Source organism: Pseudogymnoascus verrucosus (assembly GCF_001662655.1).
Source record: "Pseudogymnoascus verrucosus strain UAMH 10579 unplaced genomic scaffold scaffold_13, whole genome shotgun sequence".
Lineage (NCBI taxonomy): Eukaryota > Fungi > Ascomycota > Leotiomycetes > Thelebolales > Thelebolaceae > Pseudogymnoascus > Pseudogymnoascus verrucosus.
The window spans coordinates 150,533-173,853 of NW_017263664.1; the positions used below are offsets into that span (position 1 = coordinate 150,533).

Here is a 23,321-nt window from a genome sequence, read left to right on the forward strand (position 1 = left end):
TCCAGCATTTCAGGGTCCCTCACCTCGGGACTATGCGGGGTACTCGGCGCGGTACTCGGAGCGGTACCTCACCGGCTACCAACCACCACACGCGACACTAAGTACCTGCTTTCTTTTTCCCGGTATCAAACACTTTCTGTTCTGTAACTGTACATACATAAGAGACATAAGAGACATTTCCATAAGCAGCAAGAGGCAAGACATTGATCCTCTCGTGCAGCTGTGCATAACGGACTTTACGCGCCCACCTGGTTAAATACGGTAGCTATCGGCCCGCGAGGCTATTTGCTCCTTCTCCCCCACACGAGCGACGTGTTGGCGACGACGACAACGAGGATAACGACGAGACTGAGCTGCGAAATCTGAGATGATAGCTCCGATTGCGAAGAGGAGAGTTTGATATACCTGAGTGCTGCCGCGGGATTGTTGCTCTGAGACGCCGGTTTAGCTAGACTGCCATGCGAGTGAGCTGCTGAGAGAGAGCTTGATACCCTGTTGGCCACGCCGCCGGATACACGACTCTCCACTCTAACACAGCTCAGATAAGAAGGTAAGCATATGGAGAAATTGCGACTGGGCTTGTTCTAACTTTCAGCAGTAGTAGATACGCTCAGAAACTCTCAAATCTCCACTCAGCCCAATAAGTCGTTTTCTACATGACCAAGAATACACAGGCACCCCGCCCATAGACTATCCGCCTTCCACCAAGGACTACGACCAAATTTTCTCTTACAGCTTGAATATAGAAGCTCACATCCTCTGTTTTAACCATGATAACCCAATCCACAAGGCTCTGTGGGGCCTTGGCCAACCACACAGCATGGCTCTCCCAGCCCACAGTAACAACCCTCAACCGCTCCAAACTCCGCCTCTACCACTCCACAACACGCCTCTATGAAGAGAAGAAACCCTCTGAGGCCGAGCCCGAAGCCGAAGCCCCCGTCAAATCAATCCCCTACTCCGAGCTCACCATCGGTGTCCCCACCGAAGTCTTCCCCGGCGAGCGCCGCGTCGCCATGACCCCCGCCAACGCCGCCCTCCTCCTCAAGAAGGGATTCAAGCGCGTCATGGTCGAGCACGGCGCCGGCTTCGCGGCCCAGTTCCCCATCCACGATTACGAGGCCGCTGGCGCCACTATCGCCAACTCCCGCAACGTCTGGACCGAGAGCGATATCGTGCTTAAAGTGCGCCCCCCTCGCTTGACGGCCGGGAACCCGACGTGGGCGAATGAAGAACCGCAGTTTACTAGCCATGTGAACAACTTCGTGGACGGTTTCAAGCCGGGTTCGGTTATTATATCGATGCTGCAGCCGAGTTTGGACCGCAATAGGCCGGTCGTGGATATGATGGCCAAGAAGGGGTTGACCTCGTTTGCCATGGATATGATTCCACGAATCTCGAGGGCGCAGACATTCGATGCGTTGAGCTCCATGGCGAATATCGCCGGATATAAGGCTGTTTTGGAGGCTTCGAATCACTTTGGCCGATTTATGACTGGGCAGACGACTGCGGCGGGGAAGATCCCGCCTTGTAAGGTGTTGGTTATTGGAGCTGGTGTTGCTGGACTCAGTGCTATTGTTACGGTAAGCAGTTAGCTGCAGTTCGATAAGGGGACAATTCTGACATATATAGGCTCGCCGCATGGGCGCTATCGTCCGTGGTTTCGATACACGAAGTGCTGCACGCGAGCAGGTCCAGTCGCTCGGAGCAGAGTTTATCGAGGTCGATATGGAAGAAGACGGCTCTGGAGGTGGCGGTTATGCCAAAGTCATGTCGAAGGAGTTTATCGCGGCAGAGATGAAGCTCTTCCTCGAACAGTGCAAGGAGGTTGACATTGTCATCACGACTGCACTGATTCCTGGCAAACTGGCTCCTACCCTGATTACTGAAGAGGTTTGTTATTCCTGCATTGTGATTTTTGTGGCTTACAGCTGACAATTTGTAGATGGTATCGGCAATGAAGCCTGGCTCTGTCGTTGTTGATTTGGCTGCTGAGGCTGGTGGTAACTGCGAAATCACTGTACCAGGCGAACTGGTTACTCACAAAGGCGTGACTGTGATTGGTACGCTCTCATATATTGATTCACTGCATAGACACTAACGTATGAAAGGTTATACGGACTTCCCATCACGTCTCCCGACACAGTCGTCCACATTGTACTCCAACAACATCACTAAATTTCTCTTATCTATGTCACCCAAGGAGAAGCACTTCGGTATCGACTTAAACGACGAAGTGGTCCGACGCTCCATCGTCACCTACAACGGCGAATTCCTCCCCGCTCTGCCTCCCCTCGCACCGCCTCCCGCACCCGCACCAAAGGCAGCCGAGGTCAAGGAAGAAGTCCTGGCTGTGACCCCATGGCAGAAAGCTTCCCGGGAAGTCATGACTGTCACCGGCGGCATGGGCGCCGTCCTCGCTCTTGGAAAGCTAACGGGGCCCCTCTTCATGGGTAACCTCTTCACCTTCTCTCTCGCTGGTCTGATCGGCTACCGCGTCGTCTGGGGCGTCGCGCCCGCCCTGCACTCCCCGCTCATGAGCGTCACCAACGCCATCTCTGGAATGGTCGGTGTCGGTGGCTTCTTCATCATGGGCGGCAACTACCTACCCGAAACGATCCCGCAATTCCTCGGCGCGGCTTCTGTGCTCCTTGCGTTTGTCAATGTTACCGGTGGCTTCGTCATTACGAAGCGCATGCTCGATATGTTCCGTCGCAAGACTGATCCCCAGGAATACCCGTGGCTTTACGCCATCCCGGGTATACTCTTTGGTGGTGGTTATATCGCTGCTGCTTCGACTGGTATGGCTGGGCTCGTCCAGGCTGGGTACCTGGTTAGTTCTATGCTCTGTATTGGATCCCTCTCTGGACTTGCGTCGCAAGCAACTGCTCGCACGGGTAACCTCCTTGGTATACTCGGTGTAGGGTCCGGAATCCTCGCCTCTCTCGCAGCCTGCGGTTTCACCACCCCACAGCTAATCCAAGTTCTCGCCGTCGCTGGTCTAGGTTCCGGAATCGGAGGAGTAATCGGACGACGCATCACCGCGACGGAGCTCCCCCAGACAGTAGCCGCACTCCACTCTGTCGTAGGTCTTGCCGCTGTCCTCACCTCCATCGGCTCCGTTATGGCTAGTGTGGGTGGTGATCACATTTCGATGCTTCACATGGTGACTGGGTACCTCGGTGTCCTGATCGGTGGAGTGACCTTCACCGGGTCTATCGTGGCTTTCCTCAAGCTCGCAGGTCGCATGTCTTCCAAGCCCACAATCCTCCCCGGCAGACACCTCATCAACGGCGGCATGCTCGCCCTGAACGCCGCAACAATGGGTGCCTTCGTCACAATGGCCCCCGGCGCTCCAGCCGTTGCCGCTATGTGCCTCACCGGCAGCGCCATCCTCTCTTTCGCCAAAGGATACACAACCACCGCCGCCATCGGCGGCGCCGACATGCCCGTCGTCATCACGGTCCTCAACGCCTACTCCGGCTTCGCCCTCGTAGCCGAAGGTTTCATGCTCGGCAACCCCCTCCTCACCAGCGTCGGCTCCCTCATCGGCGTCTCCGGCAGCATCCTCTCCTACATCATGTGCAAAGCCATGAACCGCTCCCTCACCAATGTCCTCTTCGGCGGCATCTCCTCCGCGCCCGCACGCACAGACTACAAACTCGAGGGCGAGCTAACCACCACCTCCGTCGACGAAGTCGCCACGAAGCTCCTCGAAGCCGAAAGCGTCATCATCGTCGTAGGCTACGGCATGGCGGTCGCCAAAGCGCAATACGCGATCGCGGAGTTCACGGCCCTGCTGCGCGCCCGCGGCGCTAAGGTCCGCTTTGCTATCCACCCCGTCGCGGGCCGCATGCCGGGACAATGCAACGTCCTTCTCGCCGAGGCGAGCGTGCCCTACGACGTGGTGCTGGAGATGGACGAGATCAACGACGATTTCAACGACACGGATCTGACTATCGTGATTGGGGCGAACGACACGGTGAATCCGATCGCGCTGGAGAAGGATAGTCCGATTGCGGGGATGCCGGTGCTGCATGCGTGGAAGAGTCGGAATACGATTGTGATGAAGAGGGGGATGGGGAGTGGGTATGCGGATGTGCCGAATCCGATGTTTTATAAGCCGAATAATCGCATGTTGTTTGGGGATGCGAAGACGAGCTGTGATGCTATTGTTGCGGCTGTTAAGGCGGGGGTGGAGTTGAAGTAGATGGAGACGGTTATGTTTATATTGAGGGTTATGTTTATATTGAGGGCTAGGTGCTGAGCCTGGGAGAGTTTGAATGTAGATAGCTCGACGCGTTTTTTAGCATTTACAGTTTTTGTTCAGATTTTTACTGGTTTTCTTGATATTTGCTCTGACTCCGCTGCCTGAGGAGCTACGTTAACTACCTCGTACGCAGAAGTCCTATCATGACCCGTCGAAATTCCAGTTACTTGAGTTACAGCCCAGGTTCGCGTCCACGCTGGTCATGTCTTCGAGCCATGAACAATCCTGAAAGCAATCCGTATTGGGATCTGTCGATTCAAACGCTGCGAAAAGATCGTTTGGTGCTTCGATAGGGGGGCTGGCGACGCTTTGCGTCCTTGACCAGAACGGAAATACTGGACACCGACCGGGTTTTATCCGTTTATTACAAGGCTTAGCTTCGCTCTCAAACGCCGTCCCATGGACAGGTTCCCCATCAACCGAGCTGGCACTCTGAGGCAGTTTCTTAAGCCGTTCATAAGACGTCTTGACATTCGCGAATATAGGCCCCATCAGCGAAAACAGATCCCGTCCAGCGGGAGCTTCTGCAGTCGAACCAGTAATGCTTTGCATACGGTAGCAAAGCAGGTCGAGGTAGATTTCTAGTTTGACTTTATCTCTTGCAACGCACACGTCCCAGAGAGGGAGCTGCGGGGTGCCTATTGATAAAACGTAGAGAATATAGACACTGCCTATCAAACCCCACCATTGAGGCACGGCAAGCTTTGGATACTCGGAGAGGGAGAATGAAAGGAATGTCTCTACGTAGCATCGCGCGGAGTCGAGGCAGGCCATTATCACGTCGAGTTGACTGGACGTGGGGGCCGCATTCAAGCCACCTAGACTCTCCTTGTTTACCATACCTTTACTTAGCATGTCCATTTCATAGGCATGCAAGGTCGCAAGACAAGATGCAAGGGTTGTCGGCAAGCAATCTGAAGGTTCGTTGGGCAGTAATTCGTCTAGCTTTGCTCGGAACGTTTTCAGATGTGTTTGGACTTGTTCTGAGCTGGATGAGCATGAGTAATCAATATTGGTGGGTAAGAGTAGATCATGAAATTCGTCGCCGAGAAGCTGGGTTTGAAGAAGCGGCAGTATAAGAGCATCTGTCTCGTATTCTGGGTCTTTTGATAGAGATTGGGCGCATTGCATCATGTATTCGGTATAGTGAATATTGTTTGGTTTTCGCCATACCCACGCCGAGGCCGAGGAGAGGTAGTAGCACCCGATATACGCTCTTCTGGCTGCTCTGCTAAAGAATATATCATCTGGTGCCCCGCCAGCTGAGGAATGATGATCTAACTGCAGGCCAGCCTTTCTAGCACTGGCCTCACAAGGCCCGAGATCAAGTCCCATATCGATGCAGATGCTAATAGCAACATGAAGAAGCTGATTGAAGAGTCGTTTCTTCGGGAAGTGGAAAAAGTGTTCCCAGGTGAGATAGATAAGAATGGCTTGTAGCAGATCAATACTTTTGTCTCCTTCAATCATGACTGTTCTCAGCAGCCGTTCCCGGAGGCTTCTCTCAAGCGTACTCTGCAAATCTGGGTTCTCACGGGATGCTGCAGCAAGCACCGCGTGTAAGAGAAACGGATGGTCTTGCCTCAGTGACTCAATTGTGGCCCCTTCTGGTACCACAACAAATGGGGAGTATTGGCACATTTCTCGGTACTTTAATAAGTACGCACCGGCGGTGCATGTGGTAAGAATACCACACCCGAAGAGCTGCTCAATAACGTGCTCGTCCTGATCAACAGAACCACTGTCCGCTACCTGGGTGCTCGAGGAACTTGATGCGATTGGCGCAGTATAGCTGCTTAAACTCGGATTATCCGGACTGAGATTCTCACAAGTCGAACCCTGAAGTGACTGGAGCTGGGCGTTGCTCGCCTCTAGCTGCCTAGCCAATTCTGATAGCTTTGCCTCCAAGGCTTCGACAGTAGTGGGGTCATCAGGTGCCTTCCGCTTCTTCCGCTGCTTTAGCTCCTCAAATACACAGCATGCACCTGACCTCTGGCATTTCTGGCAGATATTCCCGCCGTCTGAAGAAGGCAGGCACCTAACTTTCAGGTCACGACAAGGCTTGCACGCACGTTCGGTCTTCCTGGGCTTACTTGGGCAGTTATCCATGGTGCCAGCCAAGAAATAAGGTTGTGCATTGAACAATTCATCAATTATTGCATTTTGTAGGTAAAACGACCATGTGAGAGGCTCTTCTGGGCTCTCTCCGAGGTCGACGCGGCATTCGAAATTGTCGCTTAATTTCTCGCCGTCAGCGCCTGCTCTAAAAAATCAGGCGCTGAGGACCTGGTCCTGGCTTAATTAGGCTCGGGGTAATCTAGGCCGGATATATGGCTTGGCATCTAATGATAGGGCCGAACACAACGAGTCTAAATAACATATAGCTCCTACTATCAGTAGACGACCCGGAAGGAATACCTGCATTTGTGAATATACCTCCGCACAGGCATACAAACTGCCACGGCGATCTTCCTTCTTTTACAACTCTTGCAGAAATGACATAGCCGGAGACCTGGGGAATGAGGGGCAACCCCAGATGCCACTGGGAATAGTTGCTGATCCCGAATCCTTCGAGGATGACCGCTGCTGGCGACCCCGCGATTCGTTCATGGATAGTCGTACAACGTTGCGCCATAACCGTTGGAGCTGCATTGAAGCTGCAATATGAGAGAGGGTGCGGGGTCAAAACGCAGTTCCTCGGAGGCCAAATTGTAGAAATTTGGTCCCCGAGAATCTACCCTTTGACTGCAGATTCAGTATAACGTTAGACTCTCCGGTTCCACCTTGTCAGCTGGCACTACCGAGCTAGAAACCAACTTTGCATGTATTTCGATGCAAAGCTTTGGCCGTGGGTTGGTGGGTTAAAGTGTCTCTGGATGAGCCTGCAGAGTGGGGAGCCCTGTCTTAGTCCGCGTCTTCCTAAGACATATAATCGAAGGACGAGGGCCACCGCGTGTGTCCGGGAACTCGCCATACTTCCGAGCACTCTGACCTGCCTCTCTCATTTTGTGATCTGCATTATCATCCTGGTGAGCTGGTGTCACTCGCCATGTCAGTGAGATGGCTAGCCTTGGCTGCTTGCTGTGAGCAGGATGACAGAGACATTCCCTGCGGATTCAAGTGAGAGCTACCCTTCTTAAAAGGTTGGTCCTGGACGCCTAAGTATTTTTTTTTCTTTCTCACTTCTTATCGCCTCCGTCGCTCCGACAAGATTCACAGCCCTTTGTTTTGAAGTTGCTATCGTTTTCTTATACTTGCTACGGGCAAGATGCATTTCAAAGCCAGCCTTCTTTTGCCGCTGTTGGCAGATGCTGTCCTAGCACGCAGTCTCGTAGGGGATTACCAGAAGCCCAATGTCAACCGAGCCGTTTCGTATGCTGTGAAGGAACCACCGTTGACAACGGACTGGACCTACAAGGTTGGCACAAACCCATGGCCCGAATATCCCCGGCCTCAGCTTCAGCGCGCTGAATGGCAAAACCTGAATGGAATCTGGAAATACCAAGATGCCGGCAGCTTAGATGCCCTCAATACCCCTCCCTTTGGTCAGGAGTTGGCTCAAGAGGTCTTAATCCCTTCTTGCCTCGAGAGTGGCCTTTCTGGAATCCTAGGCACTAACACGATATTTTCGTGGTTCTCTACCTCTTTCAAAGTTCCATCGTATTGGTCTGGACAGCAGCTCCTACTCAACTTTGGCGCAGTGGACTATGAGGCAACTGTATTCGTCAATGGCCAAAAAGCTGGTTTCAACCGCGGAGGTTACGCTCGCTTCACCGTGGACGTGACGAAATTCGTATCACAAGATGGAGAGAACGAGCTGTACGTAATTACCTATTTCTATACAAAATATTTGGTGGCTGACGCATCTGAAATGTCAATAGGCTCATTTTTGTGCACGACCCGACGGATAGTGACGGTGTTGTGATTCCAATTGGAAAACAGACCCTCCGTCCCAGTCACATCTTCTACACTCCCTGCAGTGGAATCTGGCAAAGCGTCTGGATTGAGCCTGCCGCCGCGGCAAACTACATTACTCAGCTTGATCTTGATGCTAATATGCACGGCCAAGGTGAGATAGCCAGTGAATATATCTGCTATATGAGCTAACATCAATATTAAAATAGTTAATGCCACAGTTCACAGCTCCAGTGGAAAGAGGACGGCCGTTACAGTTACTGTCTCTGACAGTAAGACAAATAAACAGGTAGCCTCTTACAAAGGTTTCTCAGATTCTCCATTCCAGTTTACCGTCTCCTCGCCCAAGCTGTGGTCCCCTGACTCCCCGACTCTTTACAACGTCGCCGTCAAAATGGGCAAGGATAAAATTACTAGCTATACTGGATTCAGGACTATTGCCAAAGGTGAAGTTAACGGAGTCGTTCGACCCATTCTGAACGGAGAATCTATTTTCATGTTTGGAACCTTAGACCAAGGTTATTGGCCCGATGGATTATACACCCCTCCAAACAGAGAGGCGATGGTATTTGATCTGGAAACCCTGAAGAGTCTCGGTTTCAACATGCTCCGAAAACATGTAAGCAATTACTATCCAAATAACGAGCCAAGAAGCTAACTGTATTCGCCCTGAAAGATCAAAGTCGAATCTGACTTGTTCTATCAAGCCTGTGACCAAATGGGCATTATGCTCATTCAAGACATGCCATCTCTCGGCACGAGGCAACCAAATGCAGAGCAGCAAGAAGAGTTCACTCGTCAGCTTGAGATTTTGATCAATCACCACAAGAGCTACCCAAGTATTGTAACATGGGTGAGTACAACACCAGTCAATCCTTCTCCCCGACCATTACTGAGATATTCTTAGGTTATTTATAACGAAGGCTGGGGCCAGTTGATCGATGGGTATCCTGAATATGGCCTCACCGATCTTGTCAGGTCGCTCGACCCAACACGACTGATTGACGCCACCAGTGGATGGCACGACCATGGGGCTGGAGACTTCAGCGTGAGTAGAATAGCAACGTATTGGATTTGTTTGTTACTAACGGGATCGATCAGGACAACCACCACTACGCCAATCCCCAGTGCGGCACTCCTTTCTATTCCATTGCATCCACCCCATTTGACCCCACCCGGATCGGTTTCCAGGGAGAATTTGGAGGAGTTGGACTGAACACTACAATCGACCAGTAAGTTTACCCATCAGGTAATTCCTGCAGCTTCTAACGGTACTCTCCTCTCTAGTCTCTGGAATGACCAAAATGCGATCAATGCCATCAACCAAACCTACGAGATCAACGAGTCGCTTGAGGCTTGGAATTACCGTAGCCATCTCCTTCTCAGCGAGCTTCTGGATCAGACCAAGATGTTTTCATGCAACGGTGGAGTATGGACGCAGACTACTGATGTTGAAGGCGAGGTTAATGGGCTCTTGACATATGATCGTAGAATCCTTAGGACAGACGTCAAGCAGTGGAAGACGGATATTCAGAATCTCTATGACGCTGCTAAGGCCCGACGCACCACGGCGGGCATAGATTGGGCCTAAAGATAACTACACTGGGCCACATAACTTAATAATCTCAGTGTATCCGTTAGAACCTAAATATATATATATGGTTTTGGGGATCACGACTACTTGATATCTTGTTGGCATTGGTGTACATGCTTTCTATTAAACCTCCACGTGCCGAAGGTCGGAGCAGGGACGGTGATGACCGCCAGCGATTATAGTAACTATGACTAAAATGAAGGCTCTCGATCACCCAGGGCTATAATTTTCGTATTATAGCCTATCAATAAGCTAGAGAAGTTGAGTTTCTTCCGCGCCGGCTGTGGCGCTCGACCCACAACCCGCGACCCCGCGATTTGGCAGTGAGATTCCTCCGCGATCCGCGATCTGGGTTCCGCGATTTATCACTTGCAGTATCAGAGACCTTCCGTGGGACCCGCGCTCACATTCCTATAAGAACTCACAATTTATCATGCCATATCCTACTCTATAATCACTTCGTTGACGAAGAAACCCCATTCTTACGATTAACACTTTCGATTCCGATTTATCCAAAATGGCGCCCATCCAATTCGGGATTCTTTTGATTCCTTTCCAGATTCTAGACGTCATTGGACCAGTCGATATTCTCTCATCTTCCTCAATCCCCTACCTCAAGGGAAGCGGAGAGGCCATTGGGGAGACACTGGAATTCGCCGACCGTGGCCTTGATATTGAATTCCATTATATCGGGGACACTATGGATGGGCTAGCTGGAACGGCAAATTGTACAATTAAGCCAACCACCACCTGCGCGACATGTCCCAAGCTCGATTACCTCCTCATTGGCGGACCGCATCCCGAATTCTTCCTTAACGTACCGGACGTCTTTGCAAACTTCATTCGAGAACGAGTAGATGGACTCCAGGGCCTGTTCACAACATGCACTGGTGGAATGGTTGCCGCCACGGTTGGTATTCTCGATGGCCGAACGGCGACAATGAATCATCAGTATCTGGCAAAGGCCAAGGAGCTGAAGCCGGACGTTAACTGGTCATCGAAGCAGTGGGTTGTGGACGGGAAATTCTGGACGGCAGGCGGGGCAGTTGCTGGGATGGATATGTTTGCGCACTGGGTCACTGAGAAGTGCGGTCAGGACGTTGCGGAGTTTGGATACATGGCGCTGGATTTTGAACCTCGTGATGTGGACGGAAAACCGGTTCCTTTGAAGACAAGCCTTAGGGGTAACAATTAGTGACTCCGCGCCCGATAGGTTCTATCGCAGGAAGTCGTCGGATTAGGCCCTGACAATGAATGTTCGGTCTTTAGGTGTTATAATGAGACCTAGAGAGCAGAGTAACTCAGTAGTGCCATAAAAATATAGGACATCGAATAAAATTCGGGTATTGATTGGTATGTGATCTAATGAGCCCTATCGACGCCTACGTAGCCAGATTTCCTATCAGCTTCCCTGATCCCACTAAAAAACGCCCCCCATAAATTCGTTAAGTCGTCTCTATCTCCGCCTTGACGACCGCGTGCTAGCAACCGGCTCGAAAGCATCATCATCATCGCTAATCTCATCATCACTCAACTCTGCCTTTGCCTTCCCCTTTCCCCTCCCACCAACCTGGCTTCCCATTTGGCTGAAATTCAGCTGTGACTGCGTCGAGGGTTTAGCTCTCGTCGAAGCAGCCCTCTTTGGTTGACTTTTCGGAACTGGCGCCTCGTCGAGCATTACTATATCTTCATCGTCATCATCGTCAACGAACATCCCTGTGTTGACCTTCGACTTCGCAGGTGCCTTCTTCGGCGCAGGCGTCTTCTTTGGCGCTGCAGGTTTACGAGCAGCAGGCGCGGCGCGCTTAGCTGGGGCTCGCTTTGCGGGAGCAGGCGCAGGGGCTGGGGTATTAAATGGATCATCGTCATCCTCCACAATTGGGCTCGCGACCCTTCCTCTCCGCCTCGCCGCTGCAGCTGGGGCAGGCGCAGGGGTATCGTCCTCATCATCCTTCTCCCAGGCGCCAGGCTGGTCCTCCCACTCGCCGTCCATATCCGAATCCCAGTTGACCGGCCTCGGCTTGAGTTTCCTGGATGAGCGGCCGCGACGCGCAAGCGTCCCTTCGTGGAACTGCTTGTCAATCTGGGCAGCGTAGCGTGCCATAGCGGAGTCAAGGTCTTCTTCGTCGTCTTCGAGGGAGAGCAGTGTCTGCACCTGCCCCTCGAGAGACTGATCCACAAAGACTTGCATGGCATGCTTATCGTCCTTGTCCACGAACTGGCTGACGGCATCGCCGAAAGGCGCCTGAGGAAGGATCTTGAGGCTCTGCGCGTTGAGAAACTCTCGAACGAGCTTGCTGACCTTGACATTATCGATGGACAGATTGGCTATGACGGACTCCTCAGGCATGTCGGCCGCGCCATCCTTCTTGCTGTTCGCGCCACCTCTGCTCTTGCGCCGCCAGAACTGGATAACATCATTTACGTTGGCAACCTTGCCAACAAAACGGTTGGAAAAGCGCTGTGGGTTTTCGCAATCGTAACGTCCGCCCTCGGGGGCCGTGTATTCGACTTTGAGGCGCACGAGAGGAAGGGGAACCTCGATTGGCTCGTCGCTGTCCGCGTCTTGGATTTCCAGCCAGTCACGTTTTGCCTCTTCAATTAGGTCTTCGACAACCTCCATCAGTCGCCGCGTGAGCTCCTGCTTATTTTCCTTCTTCTTGTCCAGGCCTTTGAAACGCCTGTCATCAGCGAGAACGATCTCTTTCGTAATGAACGGCCGTACTGTTTTGATACGGTGCTTTTCGACGGTAAATTCTCGGCCAGTTACGTTCAAGATTGCCACATGTTTTGGTACAGCTTCTCCTGGAACCAGGGACGTAGCAACTGACGAACCGGGCTGCATGACATGGAATGAGGTTTCAGGGTTATACTTTGGATCAATGAGGCACTCGTGCTCATGTCCCCAAACGACCAGGTCCATAAATTCGGGCAAGAAGTTTTCCGGCAGATATCCCGTCTCGCTGTGAGCATGGTGGTTTTGGTGGACGGCCATGATGTTAAACCAATCATCCTGTTGCACTCCAGGCTTAAAGAACGTCACTTTCCCGTCCCTGAAAGTTCTGAACAGCCGCTCATCTCTGACATTGCTCATGCCATATAATGCCAGTTTTGTTTGTCCTTTTTGCAGTAGAACCGGTTTTATAGCAATATTATCCGACTCCGGCGTCCTCCCAAAGTAGTTCAGAAGCCCTGAGACTTGCAGAAGATCGAGCGAGCAAAAGTGTCCATCTCCGGACGGATCATCGTGGTTTCCATGTATAGAAAAGACTGGTATGGCGACATTGATATCGGGATCTTCGTAGTTGACGTGGTTAAATGCCCCATCAAAGACTTCGTTTGCATCGCTCAGCATCTCGAGCTCACATGGTTTATCGCCCAGGCAGGTCATCCGAAGAGAGCGCATGACTTGGTACATAGCCTTTCTGGAGGGCTTGTTATCGTGGAAAAGATCGCCCGCCAGGAGAACCATGTCGACCTGCACTTATCAGCTTATGACTCTCTGTGACCGAAGGTGGTGCCAACATCTTGTGTCTTCGCAAGGGTCAGAACTTCATGGAAGCTCTTCCAGCTGTCGTCCTTGCGGATCGGATCTCTTTCCTCGTAGCCAACATGGCTGTCTGTTGCAACTAGGATTCGTATAGTATCGGCGTCTGCCATGATGTTAGGTTTGTTCACTGGAATCTACGGAGCAAAGGAGGAGTATTACCTCCAAGTTCAGACATCCTGCCGCCTGCCTAGTCGCAGGCACTCAATGCCCACGTCTGCGCAAATTTTGCTTCAAATCTCCATGGGCAAAAAAACTCTTTAAATTCCACACCAGCACAGTTCTCAATACTATTTGTTGGAGGAATTCGGAGACGAAATGTATAAAAGCTATATAAATTCTCAGGCTCTCTCTCTGCCTGGAGCGTCTAAATCTGGGGAAACGCGACCTCCGAACACTAGCGCAGATAATCCCTGTCAACCTTTCCACCCCTTCCGAAATTTATCGCGAGACAGCTCCTTTGCGACGACGACATCCAACTCACGAGTCAATCACCACTCGCAACCATGCTCCCGACACGAGTTCTACTGGCGCGGTCAGTCTGGAAAGGTATGCCCTTCGTCATTCCATACATCCACCCCAATTGAACCCTCACTAACTCGCTCGCTCGCAGGACCACACATCGTCCCGTAAGCCTCTCACAGCGACCGATCCCACGCATCTCCAACGCAGACCAAGACTAACAATCCAGGCTTCCAATCGTGCGCTATGGACAGGGAGAGAAGGTCGTCCCCATCAGGACGCAGCAGCGCTCGGCGACGATCCTGCCGAACTTCGTGGGGCTGAAGTTCCAGGTGCATAATGGAAAGGTGTACCACGATGTCACGATCACGGAGGATATGGTGGGACATAAGCTGGGCGAATTCAGCACGTAAGTTTTCTCTTACTTCAGTGGAATGGCAGTGGCGCATGCAGATGGTTGGGCTGGATATGAGCAGCTGGACGAAGACGCTGAGATAGGACCGAGTGAACTGAAGATCTCGACTAACTGTGGCTATAGGACGAGGAAGCGGTTTACGTATAAGCAGAGTAAGAATAAATAGATGGTGTATACATGGGAATTTTGATGGCGTTTGGGTGGTCGCTGTATGATAGCGTTTTGTACGATATGGTACACTAGGAGCTTGTAAGAAGAGAAAAGAATACACAGAATAGAATCTACAACCAAGCACCCGAGAACTCTTTGCACATCTGTGATACCATTAAAACACAATAGCGCCACCGTGCGTGCGGTCACATTGTCTGCCTATCAGCAGCGGCTCAGCTTATGGTAGTACAATACTGATGATGCCCAAAAGCCATGCCAAACCCGAGTCGATATAAATTATTCCGAGTAACCAACTTGGACAATATAGTCTGAGTGATTGAGAGGATTGATGTTCTTATAGTTGCTGTGCACGTGCTATTGCGAATAGTCACTCTTCAATCTTTTGGGCGGCGTAAACTCTCAAAAGATTCATTCTCAATAATCTCAATTTTTTACTACTCTATCGACACACAGATCGGCTCCCCTTGCCAAACGTCCTCAGACAATGTTCCCATCAATGCCCCGAGAGGCCAAACAACGAATCGAACAACGAGCACACACACGAAGAGAACAATCTGAAGCGAGTCTCATACACAGCATTCCCATAACCCCCTTCACTTCGTCTCCACCGTACTAAACGCAGTGGCATCGGGAACACCGTGCCAACCCACCCAACCATATCATAGCCACAAAAGAAAAAACAAAGCAGCCGTAGGCTCATAAAATATCATAATCTCCGTCTCGTGCTCCTTCCTACAGCCCCCTGATATACCGCTAAACACCCGCATCACCACCCAGCTGCTTAAAAGTCCCAGAAGTCGCCGCCTCCAGTCTGTGCTGCCGAGCCGGCCTTCTTCGGCGCAACGCCCTTGCTGAATGCGGTGCCGGCGCCGTTAATGCCTCCCTCCTGCTCGCCATCCGAGTCATCACCGAAACCCCAGCTGCGGCCTGCGCCCTTCTTGCCGCCCATTCCGTCACCGCCGATGACAATGCCCTTTTGCTTCTGTTGACCACCGCGCGAGCCCAAAGGCGTGATCTCCTCGTTCAGCGTGCTAGGCTTGGAGATGGGGATGTTCTCCTTCTGGTTAGCCGCAGAGACCTTGGGGACAGGAGAGTCATCGGTCATCGCGAAATGAGGATCGAAGTCCTTGTGGCGGTCCTTAACGTTCGCAATGTTACCGAGAGGACGTTGGGCCTGTGGCTTTATTGGTGTGTTTTCGTCAGTCATGGTGAAGTGCGGGTCGAAGTCCTTGCTGCGATCCTTCACGTTGGCCAAGTTTCCGACTCCGCGCTGGTTGGTGACTTCCGGCGATGCGCCATCCTCAGTGAACAAGTTGTTCTTATACAGGCCTAGGCCGTTGTTGGAGCCTGCCCCACGAGGACGACCGATCAGTCTAGGCTGACCCTCTGGGATTCCGTCATCCTGGAACTCGAAGTGGGTCTCCGCATCTTTGCGTGGCTGATCCTGCTTTGGCTTGCGGATTGGGGAGTCTGGAACCTCATCGTCTTCGTTGCCCCACTGCACGGCATCTTGCGCCCGGATTGCGAGCCCCTTTGTTGGCACGGACTTTGCAGGTGTATTGAAGTCATCAAAACCCCATGATGATCCGTGCCTGCTCTTGGCCTGTTGGGTCTCATTTGGTTTTGCTGCGGTTGTGGTATCGCCAGATGCAATTCCCGAACCAATGTCAAAGTGATTATATTTCGTGGGGTTCGGTTTGGTAAGGCTGATGGTAGACTTGTGTCCGGTCGATTGCTTGATAGGAGTATTCTCATCGGTCTCAAAGATTCTCGAAGGGTGGTAGTTCTTTCCCGCTCCAATCTTAGGGGCAATGGCGCCGATAGCAGAGTGCCTGTGGGATTCCGGGCGGCTATTCCTCGATGCAGCTGAGTTATCCTCCTCCTCGTCATCACCATTGTCGAAGATTCTTGATGGCATGTAGTTCTTTCCGGCCCCGGCTTTGGGCGCAATGGCGCCTACAGCCGAGTGCTTGAATGGAGACTCTGAGCGATTCTCATTCGCTGGCGCACTCGAATTCTCTGAGTCTTGACCAACAAATAGATCATGGTAGTCGCGTGGCGGGGGCTTCGCTGATGCGCGTGGGGCAATCACTGTTGGCAATAGCTCTGGCTCCTCGTCCGCCTCACGGGGCGCGAATAGGGATAATGAAGAATGCGGGTCGCGAGTAACGTTCGTTGAGTTTTCGCGGGACCTGCGGAGGACTTCGCCCTCTTTCTGATATGGAGCAGCTGATGGCGCAGCAGGCTTCGCGGCTGCAACGACGCTGGATTGGATAAGCTTGACCTGGTCCTTTCCATCGCGTATAGGCCAGTTTCGTCCAGTCTTTCCAATCACATCGATCAACTTCAGGAGCGAGCCCTGGTCCCAGTTCAGTCGGATTTGGGTGATTTTGCCGTTCGCATCGAAGGAGACAATGTGAATCTAAACAGCCAAGTCATTAGCGCACATACAACCCCAAGTGGAACCAATTGAGCAACATACAACTAGAAATGTGACCTCGCGATCGGCGAGGAAGTTGTCGTCAATCCCGGGAAGGTATCCTCCTCCTCCCGTGAGGAATTCAAGCGTCAACTCGGTCTCAACAGCCAGAGAGCTTGATCCATCAACAACGTCGATGATCTTCTCAGACTTCTTCTTGATCTTTTTCGATTGAGTGTTCAAATGCTTGATGATCTCGGCTGGGCCATGGAAGGTCGTGAGCGTCGTAATGTAGTGGAGCGAGGCATTCTCAGCCAGAAAGCTGGAGTTTGGCGTCGCCAAGTACTGCTGGTAGGCAGCTTGAAGCGCCATCTTGTCCGCGGTGTGGAAAGGACCTCAGAAGAGAAAGAGTATCCCGTTGGTTACGCGATGTAATTGGAAGAGTCGCGTCGAGCAGAGACAGAGTGGTGATCGCTTTCTTCTTTGACGGAATGGGAGAAACAGTGGTGGGTTGTTTGTGGGATGGGGGGGGAGACGTGTTATTCTTTTGGGACGCGACTTCCTTAGTGGCTATAACCGCGGTTAATATATCAACTATAATATTTATCCACCGCAGTGAGGGCAAAGAAGGAGGAGATCAAACAGTATTTATTGTTTACAATGTACAGGGGGCTAATTCGAAGAAAGTGTTTCAAGGGGAGAGTCTAGCTTGGCCTGGATCGTTTCGTCTCTTTTTGCGATTCCAAAATTGGCAACCCTTATCACGTCTCGAAGTGGCCTAGCAACGGATTGTCAAAACGCCTAGCAACGCCTAGCAACGAGCCAAAATTCGCGTTAGTACACGTGTTACAGGCACCAGGGGCCATGTGCTAATGTTTTAGATTTTCCGGGGTATATTCTAGCACGGAACGACGCGTCAAAACAAGCGAATCACGAGTGGGAGATTCTTTCAAAGACAGACAGTTGAAATGCGGATTGTCCTTTATTCCCTGTGAAGATTGAGTATATTTCTATTTGTATCCGGTTTCTGATGAAAGAGAACCAACCTATCTCGTCAATGAGAAAAGAAAGGCTGCTCATGTCCGAGCCCCAGACCATTCCTGCCTTTACTAAAGAAAATAGCTCTGGGCACCTTGGGCACCTGGGCACTGTCCTCCCCAAGAAAAAGAAAGGCCGCTCATGCCCAAGCCCAGAACAAGAGTTGCCGTCAATAAAGAAATAGCCTCTGAGCACCAAACTCCAAACCACACAAGAACCAAGCCTCTCGGCAACAGCCCCCTTTGCCCTTCATCATTCTCCAATTGGCAGAATGCGCAGGCTTCCCTTTCTCTTCATGACCCGCCTGGAAAACCGCAAGTCCAGGCAGGATGTAATCATGTGAGAATCCGTAAGTAAAAACCTATTGCTGCGTCAACGTTCTGTTTGCAGATGGGGATTACAGACTTACATGGCCCTTGCATCCGTCAATTGGGAAGTTAGCTGGACCCTGCTTGAGGGGCGACAGAGATCCACCGATCCCCTAGCGTCCCGCAGGGTTTATTATTGCCAATGTCTGCCATGTGTTAGCTTTCAAGCGAGGGGGGGGCACTGACCGGATAGAGTAATTTTAGATCCCAATTTGCTTTTGGTGGCAACTCAGAGATGGGTGACTGTTCCCTCCGGGTCTGTATTTGGATGCAAGTGCACTTTGTAGTACTCCCTGTATTCCGTCAGCATATGGGTCACAGTGGGTGGAAACTCACAGGCGAGTGCTAAAGCCAACGTCATATCTCACTCCGATCTGTTCTTCTCCTCGCAGAGGTATCTGGGTAAGTCTGTGGAACTGTTAGCAAAACACAATAGTAAGGAGTTCTTCACTTCTCTCTCTGCCCTTTTCTGTTAATATCTGTGAGGGCTGGCTTGATGCCTGTGGGGTTGTTTTTTCGGGAGAAAGGTCGACCTTATATCTACAAACGCGTTCTTTCACCTCTCATCATCTCGCCACCTGTTTTGAATTCATTGTTTCAGGACCTTGTTATCAATTTAGCACAATGAATATGCAGCGCTTCGTGACTCCAATGGATCCAATGATCCAATGCCACTCATTGAGTGCTTTGTGACGCATTGAAAGAGAACATATAGGTCCATTGATCCGATGTGTCAGTGAGAGACACTATCCTTTATGTCATTGGGATTGGCGATTAGCGGCGCAGTTTACTTTGTTTGGACGGACAAAGGAGCATTGTCGAGATGTGATTCCACCAACGATATTCAAACGATAGCGCTGTTAAACGAAGTCCAGAGCAGCAGACACAGCAACAATGTTTGCTTGTCTGCAGACTGGTTGTTATTGAAGCGTCTGTCCAGCAATGCATCCTGCCTGGGGACTGGCGATTATCATGGCAGAACAGCGCCTGTTAACTCAGGTTTGCAAGTGCAAGCGTATCAATCAATGTATCGTGCTTGGAGACTGATGGCCAGGCATCCCCGAGTCGGAGGCAAGAGGTGACGGAAAAATGAAGTGCCTGAAACAACTCGCTTGCTATTCGGCATTGAGCTCATTGAGTGCACTCGACCAAAGTCTTCCATCTTCAACGTACTGACCCAGTTCAAACATGAGAATCAGCGTGAGAGATATTGTCCGCGTCATTTGCTGTCTGTATCTTCCAGCGGATGAAACCACGGAAGCGAATACCACGGACAGACAAAACGATAATGACTGGTTAAATCCTGTCTCGGGTGCCGGAGTCATTCCTGGACTTGATACGGATCCTGCATCTCGGCCAGCGAGATCGACACTTGCTTGGGGCGTCAGACTTGGTTCAACAGCAATCACAGGCTGTCTGCCAACGCCTAGTGTTGCAGTTTCAGCAGAGGTTCCTCCAAGGCGATCGAATAATAACCAAGAGGATGCTTCGACGCAGACAGATTTCGACGACTGCCTTGGGCAAAACAGCTCTCAAATATCTCCACATCGGACTTCTGTTCCTACAGTTCTCCGAGTTGGGAGAGCTGTGCAATCAGGGTCAGTAAAAGATAAGAGGAGGATGGCTCGGTGCAGCCGAATAAGGGAGGAGCAAACTGTTGCCGGCCAAGTGGATCTACAGGAGTCCCAATAAGATGACGTTGGAGAGGGGCAAGATGTATCCATGAGATTACAGCTTCCCAAGGACAGTATTGTTGGGAAAGGGAAGGAAGCAGCCCACCAGTACATCGCATACAGCCCAGGAATCCGAAATTACTCTCTATAAAGCCCTGTCCGCAGTCTGAACTGAAAATAATTTTCATTCAGTGAGAGGATGTGATATCGAGAATTGTGAGAAACTTCCAAGGCCGAAGGCCTGAAGAGGGCCTATACATAGGAGTAGTGTCTATAGCAACTATAGTTGAAGTAAAGGCGTCCAATCACTCAGTACTCACAAGTGGAATCAAAGTGATATTTTCTATGAGTTTAAATTGCTGATATAAATCTAAAGGTATACTTTGTCCGTCATCTATCTAACTTTTGGGAGTAGGTGTATAATTTATAAGTCCGTGCGTCCGTCCTTCCACAAATTAATATTCACATCATGTGACCACGCGTACCGCCCTTGCATTGACGCGTCTGTCGCATAACTCATTGTGCACATAAACATACATTCTAATGAAATACGATGGAATCGCGTCGGGTCATTGCCGACTCAGACGATGATTGCTCGTCAATAAGTGCCGAGAGTTCCCCTCAAAAAGACAGGCCAGTCGCCCCAGTCGCCATCCCCAATGGCACTATAACAGAAGCCACCCCACCATCAGTTTTGGAGCCAGCGCTACGGCTAGGAACAGGCTCGACAGGTTTGCCTCCAATACCCCGTGGTACCAGTACGCAGTGCCGCTGACAATCTATACAGATTCTGTACTCTTTGAACGAATCCGCAGTGATTATTGCGGTGCTCTTGACATCACATCTACAAACGAGTCGGCACCACAACTCTCCCCACGTCCGCCAGGGCTGGACGAACGGATCATAAACCAGAGAATGTCTTCTTCAATATCCCAAGAAAGCGTCAAAAAACTCAAACGGAGCAATACGATGCATGGCTCATCGTTTACCTCTATTTCGGAGCCGACTACCTCCAATAAGAAGGCAAAGCGCTCGAAAAGTATGAAGGCATGGGAAGGGACGACACAGGTTACAAGCCCCGACCAATCCAAAGAGCTTCGACATGAGAACAGAGGCGGAGAAGAAAGAGAAAGAGATGAGTGGGACTTCCCAGGCAGCAGTGCTCCGGGTACTTCAGCTGCAATTCTGAGGAATACGCGGCTTGAGAAAACAATGGCTGAAAGAACAGACGAGTTGGAGCTCCTGGGGAGCATTCCCTCCGCTAGGCCCTCGGAAATAAATGATATGGGCACAGAGTCCGGGGGTAGTGGGTTAATAACTTATGGAAAGTCGAGGAGGACGAAGACAATGGGCGACCAAGTGCCGAGTTCGTCGCCATACGTGGAGCCACGACGAAGAACAAAGGATGACAGCGAAACGGTCATCGAAAACAAAAAGAGGAAAACTAGGCAAGGGGTTGAAGGAGAACTATTTCCCATGCTACCAAAACCTAAGCGGAATAAACGAGCCCAGCCTGCCAACGACGAGTCTCTCTACAATGCGAGCGTCGCCGTAGTTGAGGAGCCACAGCTTCCACGGCTTAGCGCCTTGCCAACGTCCTTATCACAATATGTTTCAAATGAAGTCGGCATCAGTGAAGGCTCCACCGAGCAAGTCTCAATCGTGAAAGCAACAAATTTCGACAAGGTGGGTTCAGATCTCATGGCACACAAAACGCCAACAGAAACTGTTCCAAACAGCCCTCGGGATACTTCACAGGATGTCTTTATCATCCCAGACAATAATCCTGGACATGAGTCTTCCGAGTTACCTTCATTTGATAGAGGACTTACCACGATGGTTATGGCAAATATGTTAACAAGCAGCCAAAATAAGGAGTACATGCACTATGGTGCGGCCTCAAGCGATAACAATCACATCTACTCATTGCCGGATATGATGGAACCAGCCAGAGCATTAAAACTCACAGATGCATCCAGCACCGTTCCAAACGATACTCCTCGTCCAGACCGTTCGGCCGTTTCTTCCGCTATAGACTCAACAGGAGTAACCTTTCCACTTTCATCATCTCCTGTCGTCAATTCGGGTCGAAAGGTCAAGAGGTCAAAGACTGGGCTTTCATCCTCGGCAAGTAAGCCGAATCAGCAGAAACTATCTCGTCACAAGTCTATGGGCTATTCCGATAGGGAAGTTTCTGTCGATGAACTCGCGCTTTCGCAGCCGCGACACCAAATTTCGCCCATTCGTGCCGCTCATACCGTGTCGATTGAGTCTCTGAATGACCAGGAAATTAAAACTGTTGACATTACGACCTCCGTCAATCCGCCCTCAAAGCAGAAAGCGAACGATGCAGATCTTCAAAGCTCGCAGGATTTTGGCCAGGTAACGGAAATGTACCAACCGCGTCTCAGTGCCAGGAGATCGAAGACCTTGAGCGCCAAAGCAGACATTATTGCAAATGAAGAGTTTGCCAAGGGGCTGCCTATGAAGAGAAAGAGGAGGAAAATTACTAAGACGAAGGAGATCGTGGATGAGCCTTCGGCTGATGAGATCGGCCCTTCGGACGAATCAGCACAGACCCAGGCGGAGGAAGCTGAAAGACCAGAAAAGAGGAGCAAAGCAGCACATGCCCTCCCCGATACGCCCAAGTCTGCAGCAGAGTCACCCGATGAAGTTATTGAGGTTGAAAAGGTTGTGTCCCATAAGCGCCGGGGACGACATTCAAAGACTCCTGTGGAGAAATCGGCGCCAATAATCGAAGATTCAGACATGGACGACGATGAGATTGAAGCCACTCAAAAGCCTGTGGGCAAGACAGCACAGAAAGCCCAATCTAAATCGAAGGAAATTGAAGCCACTCAAAAGCCTGCGGGTAAAAAAGCACAGAAATCTAAATCTAAATCGACGGAAATAGCAGGGAGCGATGAGGAAGAAGATGAAGATTCTGGTGATGCCGACACGGACCATGCACCAAGTCGCAACCGTCCCACGAAACCCACTATTCTTGCGCCGCCCCAGTCAACTCCACCGCCGAAACCAACGAAGGAGATGCAGACACCGAGCAAGCCATGCACTCCGCATAGTCCTCTGCAGAGTGGGAAGGTGCCGTATAGGGTTGGACTGAGTAAGAGGAATCGCATTGCGCCGTTGCTGAAGATTATCAGGAAGTGAGGAGAGAGATTTGAGAGGCGTTTTTTTTGGACCGGAGAATAGCGATACCCATTTGCTTGTTTGACCCTGAAAGGGGGTTGGCTATGATGTATGACTGGGTGGGTTGTCTGCTGGCTTGGGTGTTGGGGGGCGTGATTATATTGCTCTGCTACTAGCCCTGAATGCGATCTAGTCATTATTATGACGAGTTTGAATGATATATTCTCGTGAAATATACGAACACCTAGTGAACTCACATGGTATATGCACCTGTCACAAACCATGCCGCATATGTGACT

General features: G+C 51.0%; 9 protein-coding genes across 9 annotated transcripts; 6 read left to right on the forward strand and 3 right to left on the reverse strand.

Moving 5' to 3' along the window:
• Positions 1-42: 42 nt before the first annotated feature.
• Positions 43-4,372, forward strand: VE01_03717 (uncharacterized protein). Its single transcript, XM_018273201.2, has 5 exons — positions 43-550; positions 599-1,583; positions 1,633-1,893; positions 1,946-2,063; positions 2,112-4,372. The coding sequence occupies exons 2-5, from the start codon at positions 771-773 to the stop codon at positions 4,208-4,210; spliced, it is 3,291 nt and encodes a 1,096-aa protein (XP_018131936.1). The 5' UTR covers positions 43-550; positions 599-770; the 3' UTR covers positions 4,211-4,372.
• VE01_03718 (uncharacterized protein) lies at positions 3,821-6,488 on the reverse strand. The gene has a single exon (XM_018273202.2). It carries the CDS (start codon positions 6,377-6,379, stop codon positions 4,412-4,414), a length of 1,968 nt encoding a protein of 655 aa, XP_018131906.1. The 5' UTR covers positions 6,380-6,488; the 3' UTR covers positions 3,821-4,411.
• A 766-nt stretch (positions 6,489-7,254) lies between these two features.
• VE01_03719 (uncharacterized protein) lies at positions 7,255-9,854 on the forward strand. The gene is made up of 7 exons (XM_018273203.2): positions 7,255-8,089; positions 8,152-8,339; positions 8,395-8,804; positions 8,862-9,038; positions 9,093-9,233; positions 9,287-9,417; positions 9,473-9,854. Exons 1-7 carry the CDS (start codon positions 7,539-7,541, stop codon positions 9,774-9,776), a joined length of 1,902 nt encoding a protein of 633 aa, XP_018131907.1. The 5' UTR covers positions 7,255-7,538; the 3' UTR covers positions 9,777-9,854.
• A 41-nt stretch (positions 9,855-9,895) lies between these two features.
• MRE11 (meiotic recombination) lies at positions 9,896-13,664 on the reverse strand. Its single transcript, XM_018273205.2, has 4 exons — positions 13,489-13,664; positions 13,305-13,432; positions 10,205-13,257; positions 9,896-10,147 (listed from the first exon to the last, which is right to left on the reverse strand). Exons 1-3 carry the CDS (start codon positions 13,502-13,504, stop codon positions 11,236-11,238), a joined length of 2,166 nt encoding a protein of 721 aa, XP_018131801.1. The 5' UTR covers positions 13,505-13,664; the 3' UTR covers positions 9,896-10,147; positions 10,205-11,235.
• On the forward strand, positions 10,159-11,132 carry VE01_03720 (uncharacterized protein). Its single transcript, XM_018273204.2, has one exon. The coding sequence runs from the start codon at positions 10,297-10,299 to the stop codon at positions 10,972-10,974; it is 678 nt and encodes a 225-aa protein (XP_018131802.1). The 5' UTR covers positions 10,159-10,296; the 3' UTR covers positions 10,975-11,132.
• Positions 13,665-13,713: 49 nt separating the features above from the next.
• Positions 13,714-14,495, forward strand: RSM19 (mitochondrial ribosomal small subunit component). The gene is made up of 4 exons (XM_018273206.2): positions 13,714-13,875; positions 13,940-13,955; positions 14,018-14,197; positions 14,327-14,495. Exons 1-4 carry the CDS (start codon positions 13,833-13,835, stop codon positions 14,367-14,369), a joined length of 282 nt encoding a protein of 93 aa, XP_018131804.1. The 5' UTR covers positions 13,714-13,832; the 3' UTR covers positions 14,370-14,495.
• Positions 14,496-14,787: 292 nt separating this feature from the next.
• VE01_03723 (uncharacterized protein) lies at positions 14,788-17,571 on the reverse strand. Its single transcript, XM_018273207.2, has 3 exons — positions 17,453-17,571; positions 16,857-17,363; positions 14,788-16,796 (listed from the first exon to the last, which is right to left on the reverse strand). Exons 2-3 carry the CDS (start codon positions 17,163-17,165, stop codon positions 15,156-15,158), a joined length of 1,950 nt encoding a protein of 649 aa, XP_018131803.1. The 5' UTR covers positions 17,166-17,363; positions 17,453-17,571; the 3' UTR covers positions 14,788-15,155.
• A 1,435-nt stretch (positions 17,572-19,006) lies between these two features.
• On the forward strand, positions 19,007-19,958 carry VE01_03724 (uncharacterized protein). Its single transcript, XM_018273208.2, has one exon. It carries the CDS (start codon positions 19,388-19,390, stop codon positions 19,889-19,891), a length of 504 nt encoding a protein of 167 aa, XP_018131798.1. The 5' UTR covers positions 19,007-19,387; the 3' UTR covers positions 19,892-19,958.
• Positions 19,959-20,402: 444 nt separating this feature from the next.
• On the forward strand, positions 20,403-23,266 carry VE01_03725 (uncharacterized protein). Its single transcript, XM_018273209.2, has 2 exons — positions 20,403-20,603; positions 20,660-23,266. The coding sequence occupies exons 1-2, from the start codon at positions 20,426-20,428 to the stop codon at positions 23,041-23,043; spliced, it is 2,562 nt and encodes an 853-aa protein (XP_018131797.1). The 5' UTR covers positions 20,403-20,425; the 3' UTR covers positions 23,044-23,266.
• The last annotated feature ends 55 nt before the right edge of the window (positions 23,267-23,321 follow it).

Excerpts from the sequence above, each read along its gene's own strand:
- VE01_03717 (XM_018273201.2), top strand. The coding sequence starts at position 771 with ATGATAACCCAATCCACAAGGCTCTGTGGGGCCTTGGCCAACCACACA. Across the intron at positions 1,584-1,632 it reads GACTCAGTGCTATTGTTACG|GCTCGCCGCATGGGCGCTAT; the intron begins GTAAGCAGTTAG and ends TGACATATATAG. Across the intron at positions 1,894-1,945 it reads CTACCCTGATTACTGAAGAG|ATGGTATCGGCAATGAAGCC; the intron begins GTTTGTTATTCC and ends GACAATTTGTAG.
- VE01_03718 (XM_018273202.2), bottom strand. The coding sequence starts at position 6,379 with ATGGATAACTGCCCAAGTAAGCCCAGGAAGACCGAACGTGCGTGCAAG.
- VE01_03719 (XM_018273203.2), top strand. The coding sequence starts at position 7,539 with ATGCATTTCAAAGCCAGCCTTCTTTTGCCGCTGTTGGCAGATGCTGTC. Across the intron at positions 8,805-8,861 it reads TCAACATGCTCCGAAAACAT|ATCAAAGTCGAATCTGACTT; the intron begins GTAAGCAATTAC and ends TCGCCCTGAAAG. Across the intron at positions 9,234-9,286 it reads ATGGGGCTGGAGACTTCAGC|GACAACCACCACTACGCCAA; the intron begins GTGAGTAGAATA and ends GGGATCGATCAG.
- VE01_03720 (XM_018273204.2), top strand. The coding sequence starts at position 10,297 with ATGGCGCCCATCCAATTCGGGATTCTTTTGATTCCTTTCCAGATTCTA.
- MRE11 (XM_018273205.2), bottom strand. Across the intron at positions 13,258-13,304 it reads CCCTTGCGAAGACACAAGAT|GTCGACATGGTTCTCCTGGC; the intron begins GTTGGCACCACC and ends TGATAAGTGCAG.
- RSM19 (XM_018273206.2), top strand. The coding sequence starts at position 13,833 with ATGCTCCCGACACGAGTTCTACTGGCGCGGTCAGTCTGGAAAG. Across the intron at positions 14,198-14,326 it reads AAGCTGGGCGAATTCAGCAC|GACGAGGAAGCGGTTTACGT; the intron begins GTAAGTTTTCTC and ends CTGTGGCTATAG.
- VE01_03723 (XM_018273207.2), bottom strand. The coding sequence starts at position 17,165 with ATGGCGCTTCAAGCTGCCTACCAGCAGTACTTGGCGACGCCAAACTCC. Across the intron at positions 16,797-16,856 it reads GCGAGGTCACATTTCTAGTT|ATTCACATTGTCTCCTTCGA; the intron begins GTATGTTGCTCA and ends TTGGCTGTTTAG.
- VE01_03724 (XM_018273208.2), top strand. The coding sequence starts at position 19,388 with ATGAGAATCAGCGTGAGAGATATTGTCCGCGTCATTTGCTGTCTGTAT.
- VE01_03725 (XM_018273209.2), top strand. The coding sequence starts at position 20,426 with ATGGAATCGCGTCGGGTCATTGCCGACTCAGACGATGATTGCTCGTCA. Across the intron at positions 20,604-20,659 it reads GCTAGGAACAGGCTCGACAG|ATTCTGTACTCTTTGAACGA; the intron begins GTTTGCCTCCAA and ends CAATCTATACAG.